The following is a 20,500-nucleotide window of genomic DNA, read 5'->3' as shown; positions in this document are numbered from 1 at the left end:
AGCTCACACCCTTAACCACCAAGATTTCCTATTGCTTAGCTTTTGCTTCACAGATAATAAGAAACCCTGCTTTAACATTATTTGAAATTATTATTTTTTATTATTATTGTATACAAATGGGATACATGTTGTTTCTCTATTTGTACATGGAGTCAAGGCATACCATTTGTGTAATCATACGTTTACATAGGGCAATGATGTTTGATTCATTATTTTTTTCCCTTCCCCCCCACCCCTCCCACCCCTCTTTTCCCTCTATACAGTTCTTCTTTCCTTCATTCTTACCACCCTTCTTATCCCTAACCCTAAACCTAACCCTAACCCTAACGCTAACCCCTCCCACCCCCCATTATATGTCCTCATCCGCTTATCAGCGAGATCATTCATCCTTTAGTTTTTTGAGATTGGCTTATATTTCCTATAAATGCAACCAGCTAGAACACAACAATTAAGCATGGGAAACAATATTGGAGAATTGAAACCAAAGGAGTGAGCATCCAGGGGGCATCACAGCCCATGCACTAAACCTCAGCCTCCATTGTTTCAGGAGAACCCATAAGACCCTGGCTTAGAGCCTGCTAACTTTTGTTTTATATACAATTCTCACAACCATAGGCAACTGGTTTCCTGGTCATTAACAGATTATAAGCTATATATTAAGAGTGAAACAGGATGTAGGATAGTTTGGAAAGTGGCTGCTATTAGGAAGAACATTTAAAGCCCTAAGCCATGTCAGGAGACTGAGTTTACTGTAAGGGACTCTCACAATTTAGAAAACAAAAGAAAGGAAAAGAAATCAACAACAATAAAATTCCCACAGAAAATAGGTAAATGGGAAAAGCACAGTGACACCACTCAGTAAAGGGGCCAGAACTAACCCTCTCTTCTTAACCTTGAATATGCCTCATAATCATGGCTTAAGAGAGCAGAGAAAGGGAACTGAGAACTGGATATTGGGAAATCTTGCCACTAAAGTAATTGCTATAATAAAATTCTAGAATTTATAAATTGTAAATTACCAGAATGATGACAGTTTGGTTTTGTGAAGAGTTAGTCAAGTCATCTATTTACTACATACATCTGTAGCAGCACTAGTGAATTTTATCTGGTCCTTCGAGACTCTATTCACTAAATGGTCCTTTGACTCTGTTTGGAAGATTCACCTGGGAGAATTTCAACTCACATGCACTGCTACCTAATTATATGTGGCTTTTATCACAAGGCACCTCACACTGAGGCCGCTGCAAACAGACATAGAGGGTGTGCTGGCCAAGGAGTTAAATGGGGATTTAAATCTACTCCTTTAAAAGAAGTTTCAGAGTTCATCTCTTAAATTTAAAAGAGATGCCACTATCTGGGACGAAATGACTTAAAGAGATTTTTTGTTTTAGAAGAAGGGTTATAAATAATAAACAAAGTCATTATGCAGTGGTTCCCTTGTGTTTGGGAGATACAATCCAAGACATCCAGTGAATGCTTGAAACCACAGGTAGTACTGAACCCTATAAATATTACTTTTTCCTATACATACTTATGTATAATAAAGTCTAATTTAAAAAACTGTCACAATAAGAAATTAACAATAACTAATAATAATGTAGGAAAATTATAATAATATACCACAATAAAAGTTATTTAAAATTTATGAATTGCTTATTTGTGGAATTTTCTATTTCATATTTTTGAAGGGTAGTTGACTATGAGTAACTGAAACTGTGGAAAGTGAGATGGAAGTATGTGTTAGAGTTATTTGGACTAAAATTCAAAGCCTGTCAAAACACATTTGAATGAATCTTTCTGCAATTTCCCATTTTCATTTTAAAACAGATCATTGCCCTTATAGCCTAGAGCTATTTCAATGAAGTTCACTTTTTTCCAAGCCAGTATTCTTTTCCTCTTCCTCCAGAGATCCATCCAAACATGCTCCTTATAGGAATTTGTATGTTTTCTTGACTTTATCCTTCCTCTGCTCCTTATTGTTCTTCTTCATCTCCAGTCTCTCTCTTTCTCCCAGGGTCACTCTTTGAACCTGAAGATATTTAAACCCACATTTTGAATACTTGCTTTAATCATTTACATAATGGTACTCTGTCCAATGACTGTAAAATAAAACCTTTAAGAAATATATCATTCAGAAGACAGTTCTAGTCTACTAAATATTTAAGTTAGAAAAAAGGTACTGCTAAAGGTGAACAAAAATAGAAGAACGATTGCTTAGCAACATGACAGAGGTTTAACCTAACTCTATAAATCATGCCTGTAGAGTTGAAGGCATATATTTAATTTCCAATAATGGTAGGGGTAGGGGGAAGAGTCATTATCTTAAATATTTAATGGTGTACTATCCTGTATTGTGTAAGTGTTCTACTGCAACCAAGATACAACATTCCAGTACACAAGGGGAAAATAAAAGAGATTTCATAAACTTCTAAATGCCTTGTTGCAAGTATGGTTCCTGATTTTGAGCAAATATGCTGGTTGAGAATTATCTTTATTATAGGTAATGAGGAAATCAGTAATGAAAGTGATCCAGGAAAAATTAAGAAGAAAAATAATTAGTAAGATAAAAATGCATTTAGAGAGGTTATCTACCACAAGGATCTGCAAACTCCTACCCCTGGGCCAAATCCTACCTGCCACCTGTGAACTAACAATAGTTTTCTGTTTGGGGCCATGCTGGGGATTAAACCCAAGGCCTTTTGAGTTACATCTCCAGCTAGGTTTTTATATTTTCAAATGGTTAAAAAAGAAAAATATTGCATGATATCTAAAATTTTATGAAATTCAAATTTAAGTGTCTGTAAAATTTTATAGGAATATAGCCATGCTCATCTATTTACATAAGATCTCTGCCTACTTTCACTACACAATGGCAGAGCTGAATAGTTGCAACAGAGACCATATGGGAAACAAAGCCCATAATATTTACTATCTGGTCTTTCACAGAGACAGTTTGTGATTCCTGGTTCCACTGGGAAATCACCTCTCTCCTAAGTGATCTAGGTAGGATTGACTTAGTTCCCACTTTAAAGGTAGGCCTGAGTTGGCTTAAGTTGATCAGCAATTCCCATCCCCTCTGCCCATAAGGATTATTTTGGGTCCAGTCTTTGTTGTTACCACTGAAATGACATAAATCATCTTTAACTTTTCACACTCTGTTTAAAATGAATAACTTCTAATTTTCCAAAAACCACTCCTCTACATCTCCACTTTCACTACTTTATATTATGAATATCATGAATCATATCTTTTATTTTCTTTTTCTATAATACTAGGGATGGAACCCAGGAACACATGTGAGGCAAGCACTGTCCACTAAACAATATCCATAGTCTTTTTACAATTTTATTTTAAGGCAGGGTGTTGCTAAATTTCTGAGGTTGGTCTTGAATGTGTGATCTTCTTTCCTCAGACACTTGAGTTGCTGGGACTACAAGAGTGTACCACTGTGCCCATCACAGATTCCATCTTTCTATATTATATATTTATTAACATAGACATAGTTATTTTACATTTTTATAATTTCATTTGTACACAAGAATCAAAAGTACATTAGTACACAAAATATACATGAATGTAGACTACTATAACTGTCCATGTTATTTACCTTTACTGGAGAAGAGCTGGGAATTTAGCACAAGTGTTTGTACTCTAATTTATAGGCCTTATTACTCTATGTGTAGCAGGAATACAGTGCACTCCTATGACTCCTACAAAGATACCTTCATCACATTTTGAAATCTGGAAATCTGATAAACAGTTACACTAATACGAATCAATGATAAGGCTGTGATGAATCTTTGGGTTCTTATTATTAAATGTAATCTTACATAAATACCTAAATTCTGTTAGTGAAGGAGAAAATTTTCACTCTCTGATTTGTGTATCAGCATTTCCCCTAAAAATCTACTGAATATATTTTTTGCCAAAATGGGCATATGCATAAGTATGACATGTATATCTCCATGTAAATATCTATCCACCAAACACTTATTGATCACATGCTATTGCTAAGGCAATATCCTAGGCAGGGCAATTCAATCATCATTGATCTCCTCTATCTCCTGCTGGTGAATAGTCCTGAAAATCTATTAATTTTGAACCCAAAGTAAATGGTATAAACATATTTATACTCCTGAATTCTTTACTTCTTTTGGTGGGTATTTCAGGTAAAAATATCAGCCTGATGGTGTAGGTAACTGAAATTTAAATGTTGAGCTAAATTAACCAGCTGAAGAAACTTCAGAAAGAACTTCTCAGGAGCTTGGAGCTAAAGAAGGGGAATAGTGGCATTGACACTAAAAGAACAGAATATCAACATAAAAGAGTTGGGGACTTTTATGTAGCAGCTTTATAAATTTATGAACTGAGGATAATAAGCAGAATTTCTTCAAAACATGATGGACAATTAACTTTTTGAAAGTATAATGGGGCTGTTTCTCTGTAGAACATTAGTAAAAGGAAGTTGCTATGTAATTTTCACCTCCCTAATAATTATTTGCACTTGATTTCAGCATTCCATTGTGGCTAGGCTGCCTTGTTGCTCTCATTTCCTATCCCTCCATCATCCTCTGAGGAAGGTGCTAGTTGGAGGTAGGGAACAGCTGCAAACCCTGTGATCAGCAGATCTCCTCCACCTGAGAACCCATCAAAAAGGGGGTGGACTTTGACAATGTCATTCCTAGAATACCCTTCCAAGGTAGGTCATAGGTGTCAGAGCTATTCAAGAACTACATACCAACAGAGGATACATCATAGAGTTTTCTGGAAACAAGTAGGACGACACATAGCTCTGAGGTTCATTTTTAGATCAGTCATTTCATCAAATTCTGCCCTAATTCCTTTCAGAGATAAAACACATGGAAGCTCTCCATGTCATGGGAGAGTTTTGGAAATTTATCAGATAATTAAAAATATGAGAATGGGCTCAAATGCATGCTGCTCTAGATCAGAGGCCAGCAAAAAACTATAGTCCATGGGGCAAATCCAGCCTACAGTCTGTTGTTGTACATAAAGTTTTATTGGAAGACATACATATTCATTTGTTTATGTATTTCCTGTGACTGCTTTAATACTACAGTGGCAGAGTTGCATTGTGTTGAGTCACACCAGAGACCATATTGCTTCAAAAGCCTAAAATATTTACTATGTGTCAGTTACAAAAAAGTTTTGCTGACTTAACCTAGAGAATTGAGAGGTGTGGTTGCACATGGAGAAAAGTGTACATCTTTGGTGAGAAGACCCATCCTTGACAGGCCATGAAGATTACTTTCTGAGGAATTCAAAAGCTGGAAGTAATTGTTTATTTCCTAGTCCTTTTTTGAGAAAGCCATGTGAAAAATGACACTTTTTAAAAGTCAAGAGATGAGAGCTAAAGGCCAATTTGTTTTGAACACATGTGGCCTTCTAAGATGCATGAACGACCAAGGAATCCTGTCATATCCTTTCTTACTCATGCACTTCTTTGTATTGGCTAACCACTCACTGATACGGATGACAATGAAGGAAAGGGAAAGACAAGGAAGCCCAGAGTTACTTTTACTTTCATTTCTTCCTTACTCATCAGCAAACCAAAGGGAGGGAACATTGATAGAATGTGCTCATATCAAGTAAAATCAAAATAGATGAGTGAGTTTTATGCACCATTTCTACTATTCTGGGAAGAATGAAAGCATACACATGCAAGAGCTCTGAGCTAGGAATTATGTACTTTTGGTGAGTCCACAGATCAGTTACAGTGCTCTTATATTTGTATCTATAGCCTGCGTTGCACAATGTAAGGATTATCATCAGTAAAATTCATGCTAATAATTAACATTTTCAACTTTTACTTGGAATGATATTAACTAGCAAATAAAAAAAAAACTGTATTACAGGGCTGGGAATGTAGCTCAGTTGGTAGAGTGTCTGCCTTGCATGCACAAGGCCATGGGTTCAATCCCCAATACCACAAAACAAACAAACAAACAAACAAAAACTGCATTACATGTTGACAGAGAGACCACAGAAATAAAGGAAAAGTTTTATATTGTACCTTTACTAGTACTTGTATCTTGATTTTGAACAAGGGGTCTGCATTCTCATTTTGTAATAGTCCTGAAAATTATGTAGCCATTTCTGTATGTACTATTCTTTAATATCCAACAGCCTTCTTTGACAGTTTCAATCTCAACTACTATTGCCAATCCTGCGCTCTTGGAGGAGATGAATGGCATGCTCCATGAAACTGCTTGACATGGGTACCCTCGATTTAGAATGAGCTGAGTGTTCCCTGGCATGCAAAGTACTACCACCTCTCATCATCCTTGGAATTGAAGAGACTTTTTTGGCCAAAAATTGGCCATTGATAACAAGACTTTATTCAAGTTTTGAGAGTTGCTAGGATAGGGCTTGAGAGGAACTGCTCTTTCCTACTCTTTAATGGACCACAGAAATGTACTTCTGTCACCAGCCCTCTTCTCTCAGTTGCTCACCTTCTCCTTTTAGGCAGAACAGACAATAATGGAAAGACACCTGTCACAAAAGTGATTCTGTACCCTCATAAGTTCAGCCAATTTGTCTGCCAGCAACGCCCACACTTCCCACTTGGCATTTGGCACAGGCTAGAATTTCTGCTAGCTTTAGGCAATGACATCGAAATTGCTCTCTGCAAGGGTTGGCTCAATCCAGAAAGAGGAGGTTCAAAGGTGATGCAAAAGAATCAAGGGTGGCAGGCAGCCGCAAGCTAGTATTTCAATTACAGGCTGTGATGGAAACCTGGTCTGCCAGGTGCTTCGTTGTTGCACAGGTTGGCCACCCCTATGATTCCAAATGGACTTTGTGACCCACCTGAGGTACATCCCTATGGCTGCATACATCACAGGAGAAGAAAAAGGTGACCCAGGGCATGAGTTAACCTGCTGCCCACAGCTTGGTCCAAACGTGCATGTCCCAACTCTGTTGTAGTTAAGTAGACCAAGGAACTTCAGATAATTAAAACCCCATCAAATTCTTTGACCTGCTCAACAAATAAGCTGGCATTTTAGGCATTTGTCCTTGAGTGAAGGCCACAATAAGTAAAGTAGCAAAGTTTCAAAAAGAAATGCACAGGGAAAATTAAATATCCTCTAATATGGGAGAAGTCTGCTTAGCACAGCTCCTTGAGATCTATGCCAAGTTAGACCTAGAATAACAGTGTCATTTCAGAGCCTTCTTGTTAAAAGCCTTTCCATCAACTCTGTGAACTTAACCTTCAGCAGGAAGCATCAATTATCAACTCAGCAGATAGGTGCTTTGTCACATTCAAAACAAAACAAATCTGTTCCAATGAAGGGAATAAACAGACCCTGATATTCAGCTTGGGGAGCATTTGTATCGACTGACATAATTACCTTTCATTTCATGTAATGGTATTACTGTGTTTACTTCGTTCTCCCCATTCCAAAATTATAATATACCTCCCTCCACTTCACTGGATACTTGAAATTCTAAGAACTTGTTGAACGGAATGACATTTGCTCTTGCAATGAGGTGATTCTTCATTTTTCACGCAGAATTCATCGTGTGAACTTGGAAGCAATATATTTTATTTAGAGTGCTTTATCAGAATCATAAAAAATGAAGCAAACTGCCCCTTCTCTAACAAAGCTAGATCTTAACTCTTTGGATTTTTAAAACTTCAAAAGAAAAAAAACCAGAGCAACCTACAAATATATCTGTCCTATTTCCTTCATGGATACAACTTTTAATTTCCATAGACACCTCCAGCATTTTATTATCAGAAACAAAGGGTAACAACTTGTATAATATCTCAAATCCATTTGTACTTTGTTGGGTATGTATTCAAAATGTAGGCTTGATAAAGTAGGAAATTGACATCTGCTTCCAATTAAAAATGGAAGCACAGTATCCACATCTACTTTACAACTTAACTCTTCTTGATGGTTTTTTTTTTCTATTTTTAGAAAAAAAAATAGTCTCAGGTATTTCATCAAAGAGTAGTAGAAAAGGGGACTCATCCACAAAATAATCCTGAGTCTTATAAAATCTTGGAATAAAAATCAGGAAAAATAACTCTAAGAATATCCCTAAAACTGCTGAAAAATGTTTGAACATAATGAATTACTTCTTCCCTTTTGGGACATTTGAATTAGACCAGGTGACATTTGTAGAGGGAATACTTTGGGACTTCTGTGGAAGGATGAGGTAAGGTTTTTCTAATTTCCATGGTGTCAGAATCCTGTCTCCTTGACTGTCTTCTGCTGTGCTTGATAAGAAGTGTGTGTGTGTGTGTGTGTGTGTGTGTGTGTGTGTGTGTGGTGTGGGGGGTGATGGAGTACACAAACTACTGGTATCATTCAGATTATTCTCTTCTGAGATAAATGAGCCAAAAAATTATATTTCACATTGACCAGTGAAAAGACCAGCAGATGGGAATGGCTAAACTACTTCCCAGTTGGGCCAAGTCCATACTAGAGAACGAATTGGAAGTGTCTACATCTCATCACGATCTCTACTATTTAAGTTTTGAAATTGAACTCTTCTGCATTAAGGAGATAGTAGCTCAGTTTAATTGTCCACCATGGGAATTGCTGATAGAATAATAGAATGGCATGTCTTGCCCAATACACATGCAGGGATAATTTTTACATATACAGGGTAATGATGGCCAGAAAGTCAGCAGGGCAGGAGAATAAATGTCTCTAAAATTTGAACTTAAAAAATCATATGGTTTGGAAATGACCCACAAGTCTCCTCTCCTATCACAAGTTTTTATCCACAGGCTCCAACTTGACTCATCAGAATCTTTCATCTTTCTGATTAGCATTTTTTAAATTTATTTGTTCTTTTTAGTTATAAATAACAGTACAGTGTATTTTGACATACTATACATACGTGGAGTATAACTTATTCTAATTAGGATCCCAGTCTTGTGGTTGTATATGATGTGGAGTCACACTGGTTGTGTATTCATATAGGAACACAGGAAAGTTATGTCTGATTCATTCTACTGTCTTTCCCATTCCCATACCTCCTCCCTTACCCCTATTTCCCCCTCTACAATTTGGTGAACTTCCACTTCTGCCTACCCCTGGCCTATTTTGAATCAGCATCCTCGTATCAGAGAGAACATTAGGGATTTGGTTTTTTGGGGATCGGCTTATTTCACTTAGCTTGATATTCTCTAGTTCCATCAATTTACCAGCAATGCCATAATTTCATTCTTCTTTATGGCTCAATAATATTCTACTGTATATATGTAACACATTTTCTTTATCCATTAATCTGTTGAAGGACACCTAGGTTGGTTCCATAGCTTAGCCATTGTGAATTGAGCTGCTATGGACATTGATGTGGTTGCATCACTATAGTATGCTGATTTTAAATCCTTAGTGTATAAGCCAAGGAGTGGGATAGCTGGGTCAAATGGTGGTTCCATTCCAAGTTTTCTGAGGAACTTCCATACTACTTTCCATAATGGTTGCACCAATTAGCAGTTCCATCAGCAATGTATGAGTGTATCTTTTCCCTCACATCCTTGTCTGGCTAGTATTTTAATACTTATTTTGCTTAGGCTTTAATTTTTTCCTTCTACATACAGAAAACTCAATTACAGATTTATGAATAACAAATTTTTCACTCCCACCCACACAAAGAAGCATGTTCTAACTCCATTAAAATAAAAATTGGGGAAAAGAAACACATGATACTTCCTATAGTCTCTATTAAAATTTTGTATTTCTGTCCTCTTTTTTTTTTTCAGTACTGGAGATCAAGCCCAGGGGTGCTCTACCACTGAGCTACTCTCTTATTTTTTATTGTGAGGCAGGATCTTGCTAAGTTGCTGACACTGGCCTCAAACTTGTGATACTCCTGCCTCATCTTCCTGAGTCGCTGGGATTACAGGCACACACAATAGTTCCTGGTATATTTTATATTTCTAAAGAAGTTAAAATAGATATTGTTCAGTTAAGAATGATGTTTGACCCCTCTGAAGTGTTAAATCCATGGTAATGGCCTTCATTCCTGCCCCCCTCTCTAAACATATCGAATTATTTATTCTTTTGGGGGCCTCCAATATACATAAGACTCACAAATAGGAACCTGTCTTACCTATCTTGCTATCTTCAGTATTTAGTGGTGCTCAATAAATGTTGGGTGTGGCTAAGGAGAGCATCTAAAGGAAACATATGACCAGTCAACTAGGCTGATAATGTCCAGATCTAAGAATTCTGAGTGGAGACAGTATGATGGGTACAGGTGGAGCTGAGTTGAACTAAGCTGAGCACACATTAACTGAGCTGGGAAACTAGTGGTGGGAGTCAAAGCTATAGAATATAGAAGGATTCAATTCCATGATAGAATGAAAAGAACCAAGTCCTTGAAGTCTAAAGATGTGGGTGAAAACATTGGACTGAATAGCCAGAAGATGTAGAGATCTCAATTCCTGTGAATATCAATCTTTTCTGCAAGAGGGAGAGTCTTCTATGTGTCTTAACTACCTTATAGGACAACTGTCAAGATTAAATGAACTCTTATGCCATGTAAGAATTTTTGTAACTTTGGCAGTGTGATAATATAAATTGGGTTATCTTGTTTTATCCACACTGGAATGCTTTGCCTGGAAAAGGAAGTACTATCAATAAATAATTTCAGAACAGTACCTATAAACCAGGACTCTTCTGGGTTAACTTATCTATATCATTTATATCTATATTCTATATCCATTTATACCTACACCTATATATGTATATCTATACCCATCTATACCTGTATCAATATCTATGTCAGTATCTATATTTTATATCTATATGTATGTCTACATCTATATCTATATCCTTATTTATATCTATAGTTGAATCTATTCACATTTTTCTGCTACTGTTCACCTATGCTGTTACTCTAATCATCCCAGAGTTTCTCACTTTGTTTCCCTTCATTTATCTTTCCATCCTTCTCTCCCTCTCTTAACCAGTTCTCATCAGGATACCCTTTCCTGAGACTCTTTTTTTTTGTAGTTTCTTTCTTCCCACCTGTGTCCCTGCTTTCCCCTACTCTACTCTATTACTTAACTGTTATAATAAGAACTGAGAAACTTGTATTTTGAATCTATCATGTGTCTTAAACAATGTTCTTTGTTCTAAAAAAAAAAAAAGAAAGAAACTAGCTGGGCATGATAGCACAGGCCTGTAATCCCTGGGGTTCAGGTGACTGAGGCAGGAGGATCACAAGTTCAAAGCCAGTCTCAGCAAAATTGAGGTCCTAAGCAACTCAGTGAGTCCCTGTCTCTAAATGAAATACAAAATAGGGCTGGAGATGTGGCTCAGTGGTTGAGTGCCCCTGAGTTCAATTCCCAGTACCCCCCAAAATAAAAACCTCTACTTCAAGTAGAGGAAAGGGAACGGGGGAGAGAGGAAGCACTAGGGAATGAAATGGAGCAAATTAATTCCATGAATGTATGATTATGTCAAAATGAACCCCAATATTATGTATAACTATAATGCACTAATAAAAGCATTAAAATTCTCTATTTTATATATCTCTAAGCATACCAACAAGTTGTCCTTTATTAATGGAGAATCTAGTGAATTTGGACAAGCAAGAGATTGTGATGGAGCATACATGTGTCACTTGTGAATTAGCCAGTCTCAGTATTATCATCTGGAAAATGGGGATAACCATTCTTCCACTGAAGCCAAATAAATGAGTTTGCATGCAGAGAAGTGCTTCAGAGCAGCAATCATAGCTGTCCATTCGAATCACCTGGAGAACTTCTGGGACTATTTCAAGGCTCCACCTCACACCAGGGATCAGGCTCTTCTATTGCTCCTAGGGATATTCCAATGTGCAGTCAAGGTTGAGAACCACTAGTTTGCAAATTATACAATATTTTACAAATGTACATCAACATATATGTTTATATCCTTGAGTTTTAAAACCCTATGGATCAGTAACTCCTCAAAGAAAACAGGTTACCTAGTCCTACTCTAAATAATTGTGGATGGGAAGGGGCAGATGAAATTTGAACACATGTAAACTATCCTGGGTCATGTTCAGAAAGACTCATGACAATAGGATTATCTCATCATTTAGTTATTGGACAGTAACTTTTTTTTTTTTTTGCAGTGCTGGGGATTGAACCCAGGGCCTTGTGCATGCTAGGCAAGCACTCTACTAACTGAGCTATAACCCAAGCCCCAGGCTGTAACTTTTAACATGAAAAGCCTGACTCTTCCTATAGTTTTGTCAGCCACTCAGAAATAGTTGTATCTCCATCAAAACAATTGTCTTATGTAGGTATCACCAAGACAAGTTTAAAAACTCTAATTTCTTTCAAAAATCACATGTAAAAGAGCGAAAAATTAAATCCACAGGTGCTAATTACTAACCATAGATTAGTTTTCAAATTATCCTTTTAACTTCTAAAACTAATGAGTAGAGGAATACCCTATATTACAACCCTGGAAAACCCAGAAACTGATAATTAGGGTATCTCTTTATAATGAATATTACCCAGTAGGTAAGGAAAAAATGAATGATTCTCATCATTTATAAATCTCATTAGTGATAAAAAAAAATAAGCACTTTCTATGGAAGTACTGTTCTTGACACCTTAAAACTTTCTGAGATGACTACAAAAACTTACTTTTCAAGTGAAAAGAAAGTGCACAGATTTGGAAAAAATGGCACTGGTGACTTTGGTTTCAAAATTTGCCACTTAGTAATCAGTGCATGTTTATCACATTGCTGATTTATTTTTATATTTTAACAGCTGCCCTTGGACCAGTAGAAATGTTAAATTGATACCTGGTATGTTGTTAAAAATGTCAGTAATGCTAGTGATAATCATGAAAGTAGAGCTAGCTAGGTTTCCCATAACCTTTATACAGTTGATCTCAGTTTGTGTTTTTACCTATTGATCTAATGGCCTGGGATGTACAGGAACCCAAATGCAAACAGGAGGAAAGATAAACTCATGTTAATCAAAGAAAGCTGAGACATGAATTTATAGTCTATGTCTTAAAAATTGCATTTCCTTGGCAGAAAATTTTTTATTGTTTTGTGTGAAAGCTTATAGGTCAACTTAACCGAGTCAATTGCATAAATTCATAGCCACGTTATAAAATAGATGGTAAAATATAGTAATAAAATATTGTCTTAATAGCAACAGAAGGGGCTTTGGCATACTGTAAGACATTAACAATCCAAAATGTAGAGTGTAAGCAAAACTATTGGCCTTTCTATCAGTCTTTGAATTTTCTAGTCAATTCTGCTTCCACTGCCATTTCCATTCTAGAAAAGACTTGAAGAGCCAGAAGACCATGTCTTACATGCCTCCCAGAATGAGTCATGTTCAAGGGCAACTTGGGTCTTCCTGGGATGGACCCTGTAGGCAAGTCCCTCAGTAACTGTGCTTTGCAGGAATTCTGGGAAAAGGGAGAAATTTTGATGGTGGAGACCATGAAATTGTTCACCACACTCACGTGTGTTTTTCATTGGATTATTTTCCAACAATCCTCATTTGTTGGTGGGTTAGGGAGTATAAAAAATCAAATTCCCCCAAAACCATCTGGACAGACATTTTTACAAAAATGACCCCCTGCTTCAAGGTGATCCTATGTTTGCTAATCAGTGCACATTCAGCTTGACTGCAACAAAGAATGCAGCCTGTGCTCATGACAGATATTTTCCCCCTTGACCTCCAATCTCTGCTCAATTACAATTGGGCTTGAGCCCCCTTGCTTCCTGATTTAAAATCTGTTTCACTAATTTCTTGTAATTAAGAATATTTCACTTAGGTTGGAGAAACCAGCAGGTTGAATCCTTACCGTTTTGAGAAATGCAATAGAAATGCTCTTCTCAGAAGACCGGGGGAAAAAAAGAGCACTTAAGACTGCAGAAAACAGTTTGATATTTCCTTCAAAATCTAAACATAGAATTTAACATTGACTTGTGATTTCATTTCACCCATAAATTCTACTCCTAGGTATATGCTGAAAATGATTGAAAGCAGGGACCTAACAGAAAGTTTTATGTGTGGGGTGTTGTTGTTGTTGAGTATGGAACCCAGAGTCTTGCACATGCTAAGTAGGTACTGTACCACTGAGCTACACCCTCAGCCCACCAAATAGCTGCTTGCACATCAATTCTCATAATATTACTATTCCCAACAGCCAACGAGTGGAAATGACCTAAATATCTTTCAATGGATAAATGAATAAACAAAAATATGATCTTTCTCTACAATGGAATATGATTCAGCCTTAAAAAGGGGTGTGATTCTGACAAATGCTACAACATGGATAAGATGTGAAAACATGCAAAAATGAAATAAAATAAACACAAAAGGACAGATATTATATGATTCCACTTATATAAGGAAATAAGAATAAGAAAAATTGAGACAGAAAGTAGAAGAGAGGACACCAGAAATAGGAGGCAGGGGAAATGGGTAGTTACTGTTTAGTGGATATCAAATTTCTATTTGGGATGATGAGTTCTGGGAAATGGAATGTAAAGCAATTGAACAACATTGTGGGTGGACTTAATACCACTAAATTATGAATCTAAACTGGATAAAATAGTAAATCACATTATATACATTCATTTAACACAATTTTTAAATGCTACAAAAATCCCAAATCTAAGCCAATGTTAGTGTGAGAAATTTACAAAAATACATGTAATAAGAAACAATATGTATCCCATTTGTTTACAATAAAATAAATTAAAAAAAGAAAGCTGAGTAAAAAAATTACACGTAATACATGTAGTCCTTTTGCTGTTTTTTTCTAGTTATAGATGCTACAGTAGTTTTCTTGTTTTGACCATTTCTAGAAAACATTCCAAATGACACTTTTGCATGTCAAAAGTTAGTTCTTAGTTTCAGACAATGAATACACTGACCTAATATTTAATAATGGACACTGTTTCCCTGAGCCAGGATTGCGACACTATAGAATAAATTGTCACTCTAAAATGGAGCCTGCCCAAGAGCAAAGCAACCCAATGCTACAAGATACAAAGTCTAGAGAAGATTAAATGCCTGAGTCCATTCTTGAAGTACACTCATTCTCCTGTGCAAATCAAAACAAGAGAAGTCTATTAGTCAAGGATTTCATTGGTCATGCCAACTTTTAAACCTACTTGATGAAGTAGTCTCGCCCATCTCGGTTTGTCATCATCTCCCATCCATAGGGTGGCACCTGGTTCAAGCCCCAGGTTCCTGAGGGAGGTGGCCAGCCTGAAGACTTCGTCCTGTGGCTACAAAAGAAAAAAAAGAATTATCACACCTGATTCCTGAACGTATCTTCTGAGACAAACTGCAGAAGAGTACCCAATTTGCTCCTCTAAATTGAGGGCTATATCTTCAACTGATTAATTGGATAATTATAAAGAAAGGTTTTATGTCATATACCATGCTAGGCATTTTCTACGTGTTATTTCAGTTTCCACAGGGGCTTTATGAAGCATAGAACGTGTATACATTTTACAGATAAGGAAACAATAAATGGGTCAATAACTTTAAGTAACTTTTTGAAGACATACAAGCCAATTTTGACCAAAAGTTCTGCAGCTTCCATCACATTAACCATTCCTGAGGATGATTAGGTTACATAAATAGATTTGACAATATTATATAAATACATATAAAAATAAAATACTGTTTCTGTGCTCTTAAGCAACAAAACAAAAACAAAACCAAACAATTCATAAGCCTCAGTTTCCTGGATTCTTATGACCAAAATACCAAATTTAGACTCTTGTTAACAACATTCCAGTCAAAAATGAGTCAGTCATAAACCTTAGACAAACTCACTACCTTAAACTATCACAAAAATCCACATATCATCCTTCACAAAATCCCACAACTTTAAAGTTGACAACTTTAATTTGGCTCATTGGCAAAATAAAAGAATTGTTAAGGAGAATTTCTTTTTATTTATTTTTATTTTTTCTTGTAAACAAATGGGATACATCTTGTTTCTCTGTTTGTATATGAAGTAGAGGCATACCATTTGTGTAATCATACATTTACATAGGGTAATGCTGTTTGATTCATTCTGTTATTTTTTCTTTCCCCCTCACTCCTCCCACCCCTCTTTTCCCTCTATACAGTCCTTCCTTCCTCCATTTTTATCTCCTTCCCACTACCCATTATGTATCATCATCCACTTATCAGCGAGATCATTCATCCTTTGGTTTTTTGAGATTGGCTTATCTCACTTAGCATGATATTCTCCAATTTCATCCATTTGTCTGTAAATGCCATAATTTTATTATTCTTTATGGCTGAGTAATATTCCATTGTATATATACATACCACAATTTCTTTATTCATTCATCAATTGAAGGGCATCTAGGTTGGTTCCACAATCTGGCTATTGTGAATTGAGCAGCTATGAACATTGATGTGGCTGTATCTCTGTAGTATGCTGATTTTAAGTCCTTTGGGTATAGGCCAAGGAGTGGGATAGCTGGGTCAAACGGTGGTTCCATTCCAAGTTTTCTAAGGAATCTCCACACTGCTTTCCAGAGTGGCTGCACTAATTTGCAACTCCACCAGCAATGTATGAGTGTATGTTTTTCCCCATATCCTCGCCAGCACCTATTGTTGCTTGTGTTCTTGATAATAGCCATTTTAATTGGGGTGAGATGGAATCTTAGGGTAGTTTTGATTTGTATTTCTCTTATTACTAGAGATGTTGAACATTTTTTCATATATCTGTTGATTGCAAGAATTTCTTTTAGATCTCTTTTTTCAGGAGTAAGAGAAAAGGAGAAGTAATTCCTTCTGACAAGCAGCTATGATGGGTAGTACAATCCTAAGCCAGTTTCTGAATCATAGCCTAACTTCCTCAACCCAGGACCTGCAGAAATTCCTGTCTTCCAATAAATGTCCAAGACTTCTTCAGAGCTTAATTGTGCTTTGGGAAGGAAGTAAGCAATGTCATTTCGGGATTGATCATCATCCCTCATCATGTTGTCCTTTAGGTCCTGGAGAAGTTACTTACTCTAGAGACTCTAAAGATCCTCTCATGGTTCCAAATCCCAGAATGATACCACTAAAGCAGTCAGGGGGAAAGGGGTGATGACATTTTCTTGGACTCACAGTGTCTCAATAGCTACCCAATAGCACTTTACAATGAGAAAGAAATGCCCCTCTGATTAGATGAAAGTAGAGCAAGTGCCACTGGCCTGGGGATGAGTTGCAGCTGTCACCTGCCTCCTTGGTTGGGTCCTCTTGCACAAGGTGCAACTTGCATAACATTATCTGTTTGCAGTCATGCAACCTACAGCCCTTTTGTGGCAAATACCTAAACCAGGGTTCTCAACCTGCTGTGAAGAGGGAGACATTAAGTCCATAGAAAACTGGGTAACTCATTCCCTCAACCTTCCTGTCCCTCTCAAAATCTGACCATAACTCCAAATTTCTTAAGAGAAATAAGTCATTTACCTTTATGTTTTCTGTAGAGGAAGTACTTTGCATAATTTTAACCAACTCCATTGCTTTTCTTTAACTTCTCTTCAGTTTTGCTACGTGCTTCATAAAGTGTTCACCAATTTGATACAGGCAGGTCTGGTAAATTTAGAATGCCACCATAGGATTATTTTTTGCCTGTTGACTATAAAAAGAAAAACATGGCTACTGCTTTTGGTTCTCTTACTTGCGTAAAAGTCAGCAGTGGCAATTCCATCTTTTTTTTTAATGTGCTGCTTTTCTGCATTGAGAGAACACATGAATTTGTCACCCTAAGGTACTACAAAGAACAAACAAAAAAACCCACACCACTTTCTCCACTACAGCAGAGATCATATTCAGAATGCTTTATAAGATGGTACCAAGGAAACAAGTTCGTAGAGGCATGAATATAGTCTGTTCTGTTATTAAAAACTTTTTACAAAAGCAAGAGTACAGTTAGAAGTGGCACAAAGACTATTCTTAGGAGTGAAAGGAGGATGCTTGTTCAGAGAATACAATATTCTTTTCTGAATTCTTAAATTATGTATTGCATTAGAAAGGTAATCTTCCTCATAGGGGGCTAACTTATTAAAAACAATAAACTGTCTTTTTTTCCTTCAACCATTTTTACCTCCCTGAAATCTTAATCAATAAAGGAAAGACACATGCCTCCTAATATAATTTATATGTAAAATACAGCATTATAATAAAGAACTAGAGGTAACCCATTTTATTATAAATGACATTCTGTCCTGTACACTTTGTTCAGGAAGGGGCAAATAACAGTTCAGCAAGATGTTTTCAAGTAAAGCCTTCTCTTAAACATTACCAAATGAAATGCAAATGCTGGAAAACCATGTAAATACTAATTGAGTTTAATCTAGGTTAAGGGGCATCAGCTGATAAAACAAATGACTGAATATGAAGACCAGAAATGAACACATATCTGCCTGTTAATGTGTTAACATGAAATGTATAGGTCTGAAAGTGCTTAGTAAAATTTAGTAAATTAAACGTGCAAGTAGAACAAAATGAACACCCTTTAAAAGTGTCTTTCTATAATAGTCTTGAGAAAAATCCAGGATGTAGGCCATAATTGTGAAGGGATCTGACTCCTGCTTCTATGCAGTTTATGGCTGGTAGTCTAGTCATCAACAATATCCAGCCTTGGAAATGCAGTGGTTTCCTTTCTGCTTACTGGGGAGATTCTTCAGGGACCTCCTTTCCCTGCTCTCACCTCTGGTGGTGCACCAAACCCTTCAGTACTCCCAAATGCCCCCCAATCCCATCACTGCTAAAAGTTAATACCTTTATCACCCAGGATATTAACCCATTATGTCCCATTATCCTATACAGAATTAAAAACTTGGGACTTAATGGGTTAAGAGGTGGCCCCGTGTAGAGCAGCAGCAAGACCAACACATGTCAAAGCAGAGTTCCTGGTTGCTTTGCTTTAGCACACCTTCTGATATGGAAATTACACTCAGATCCTTAGGATGAACTGGGCACTGTTATGATGACACTATTCCAAAAGTTCTTCATTTTGGCAATAATACCAAGCCTATGTGCCAGTGTGAGATGCTTGCCTTTCTTTTTTCTGTCCATTTCAAAGGGAGTCCATTCTTGGGCTGAGCATTAGTAGAACCTCAATGAATGAGGTTTTACTTTTCTGGTCTAAGAACCTGTCAGCCTCAAGATTCCTCTTGACTGCCTCTATGGAGCCCAAGCACTCTCATAAATATGACCCTAGCTATTCTTCTCAGCTGTGTTGCTGAGGATGGTATGCAGATTGATGCACTGAGACCATTTGCAAGGTGTTCTTCCAGCCTAGGGCTGCTAAATTTAGAAAAATAAATACAGGACACTTAGTTAAATTTGAGTTTTCCATAAGCAACATTATAAAGCATGTCACATATGATATTTGGGCAAAACTGATACCCTCTAGATTTTGAGAACCACTGGGTTATAACCAGACTTCCTTCAATCCAGGCTCTGCCATTTATTTTACATGATCTCAAGCACCTTATTTAACCTCTCTAACCTCCTCAAAACCAGATAATCATCTGTCAAATGGTGATAATAGGACCCATATCTTCGGGAGAATATTGAGTGTTGTAAAGAATTTGGTATGACACCCAGCACATATACACTTGAATGTCTTTGCTAAATAAATATCTACTTAAAAATGAAAAAAAATATAAGACTTTGAGGGGACTATGCAAGTATAATTGACTGTAATTCATTCTCAGAATAGAAAGAAGGTGAGAGGCTCAGGCATCTATTCTTTCCTAGTCTGGCAGGCACAGGGCTAGAAAGGGTTGAATCAAGCAGTCACACCTTCCCATAAGGTAGAGAAGTTGACAAGTTCAGCCCTTCTCAAGGCAGAAGGAAATATCATAATTTTTTTTTTAACTAAAACCCAGGAATCCCAAGTCTGTGATACAGGGTACAGGGGTTCAGTTTCAACTTTTCTCAGGCAAAGCTTTGAGAGTTCTTGCAATTGTGATGTTCTGCAACTTCTATCTGAGATCATGGCTGTGTGAACCACTTTCAAACACTTAGCTCAGCCTTAAAAATAGCGACCTACATTGTCAGAGCTATTTAAATCACTCCAGAAACTCCCAACAACTGACTGAACTGGTTTGAAACTTTGTGCTTCACTCATCTATTGTTTGCAACAGGCTAAAACCATCCTGGACAAGATAGATCTTCATATTTTATATGAAATGAGAGCAGCTACGAACAATACAGGCAAAGTTGCAGAAGTATTTGTGTTGAGATCATTGGTGGAAGTGCTCCTCCTATATGCCTGCTCCTAAGTCCTGGAACAAATCTTAATGGCAAACCTGTCATAGGAGAAGACAGGCTCTTGGAATTGCCTGCAGGCCTCTGCAGTGATCTGAGTTTCCTTAGAAATAACTCAGTATCTGAAAAAGGGATGCTATAGGGGAAAAGAATCTGAGGTCAAGTTCCACATTCCTGATTCAGATTCAAATTCTGCCACTTACTAGATTTGTGACCCTGGACAAATTACTCCAAACTCTCTGTACTTTATTT

General features: G+C 36.9%; 1 protein-coding gene across 5 annotated transcripts in view; it reads right to left on the bottom strand.

The window, feature by feature from the left end:
- Frmpd4 (FERM and PDZ domain containing 4) overlaps nt 1-20,500 on the bottom strand; it is a 975,050-nt gene that overhangs the window by 212,222 nt on the left and 742,328 nt on the right. For all 5 annotated transcript variants that reach the window (XM_047537129.1, XM_047537128.1, XM_047537130.1 and 2 more), the window contains one exon: nt 15,127-15,243. In XM_047537129.1, the coding sequence (XP_047393085.1) occupies nt 15,127-15,243 (117 nt within the window). The remainder of the gene's footprint in view (nt 1-15,126; nt 15,244-20,500) is intronic.

Source organism: Sciurus carolinensis, chromosome X (assembly GCF_902686445.1).
Source record: "Sciurus carolinensis chromosome X, mSciCar1.2, whole genome shotgun sequence".
In the NCBI taxonomy this organism is placed as follows: domain Eukaryota; kingdom Metazoa; phylum Chordata; class Mammalia; order Rodentia; family Sciuridae; genus Sciurus; species Sciurus carolinensis.
Note: the sequence above shows the minus strand (reverse complement) of the source record. Positions and strands in the feature narration are given on the sequence as shown.